Here is a 1,123-nt window from a genome sequence, read left to right as displayed (position 1 = left end):
AAAAACAAATTCAAACATACCAAACGGCGTCGTTATTGCTGTTTTTGGTATGTCAGCCGGCTCTACTGGTAGTTGATGGTATGCGCGAAGCAAGTCTATAGTTGAAAAAACAGTGCAACCGTGCAAGTTATGTGTGAAATCGTGAAGATGCGGTATCGGGTACCGATCGGGTTCCGTAACGCTGTTCAATCGCCTAAAATCTCCGCACGGCCTCCATTCGCCATTTTTTTTTCGCATCATATGTAGCGGGCTTGCCCACGGGCTCCGCGACGGGCGGCAAATACCAGCGTCTAGAAGTGTTTGAATTTCCGCCTTCGCTGCCTTCAGTTTGTCGGGTGCCAAACGCCTGGGCTTAGAAAAAATCGGTGGTCCTTTAGTTATTATGTGATGCGTGACGTCGAGTGTTATATTTTTTGGTGTTACGTTTGTCAGCGCAAGGTCCTTAAACTCTCGCAGTAGGTCCTGAAAAGGCATATCACTGTCGATAAAGGATAACCCGCCAGTATACGCGTCTATCGTTTTGACGCTGCCACTTTGCGATACGTTCGTTGAGCTATCAACAAGTTTGCGCTGATGCAAGTCGACCAGAAGTTGAAAGTGTGCCAGGAAGTCTGCTCCTACAATGGGCTGCGAAACGTCAGCTACGATAAACTTCCATTGGAATTTTCTTCTCAAACCAAGGTTTAAATACATTATGCGATCTCCGTAAATTTTTATGGTCGTCTTATTGGCAGCATACAGGAATACTTTCGGATTTGGATGTCTGCGCAGTTCCGCTGTTGGAGGTATGACGCTAACCTCTGCCCCCGTGTCTACTAAAAATTGCATCTTGCTATCTCGGTCGACTATCAAAAGACAACGGTTTTTAGAAGAGACCCTGTCACGTACCGCGTTTGTGCCAGGGGTTTTAGTTTAAAGAATGTGAGCAGGGGGATCGGCATTTGGTTGCTTTTTCGCCGAATTTTTTATGGTACCATCAAATGCTGTCGCCTTTGTTGGGTGTACATGAGCGTCCTCGGGAGGCCGACCGACGTGTTTGCCTACCACGCTGTTGAAGCTTAGCTTTCAGTTCGGCTACCTCTTTTGTTAGCGCCGCCATCTTCCGAAAAATTTCAGACTGCCC

General features: G+C 47.2%; 1 protein-coding gene across 1 annotated transcript; it reads right to left on the bottom strand.

Moving 5' to 3' along the window:
* Nucleotides 1-284: 284 nt before the first annotated feature.
* Nucleotides 285-828, bottom strand: LOC118732742 (the record flags this gene model as incomplete). The annotated part of the gene is made up of 1 exon (XM_036461856.1): nucleotides 285-828. A coding segment is annotated over exon 1 (544 nt), but the record flags the coding sequence as incomplete, so codon positions are not given.
* Nucleotides 829-1,123: the final 295 nt, after the last annotated feature.

The sequence above is a fragment of the Rhagoletis pomonella genome, unplaced genomic scaffold (genome assembly GCF_013731165.1).
Source record: "Rhagoletis pomonella isolate Grant_MI unplaced genomic scaffold, Rhpom_1.0 Rhpom_scaffold_26590, whole genome shotgun sequence".
NCBI lineage: Eukaryota > Metazoa > Arthropoda > Insecta > Diptera > Tephritidae > Rhagoletis > Rhagoletis pomonella.
Note: the sequence above shows the minus strand (reverse complement) of the source record. Positions and strands in the feature narration are given on the sequence as shown.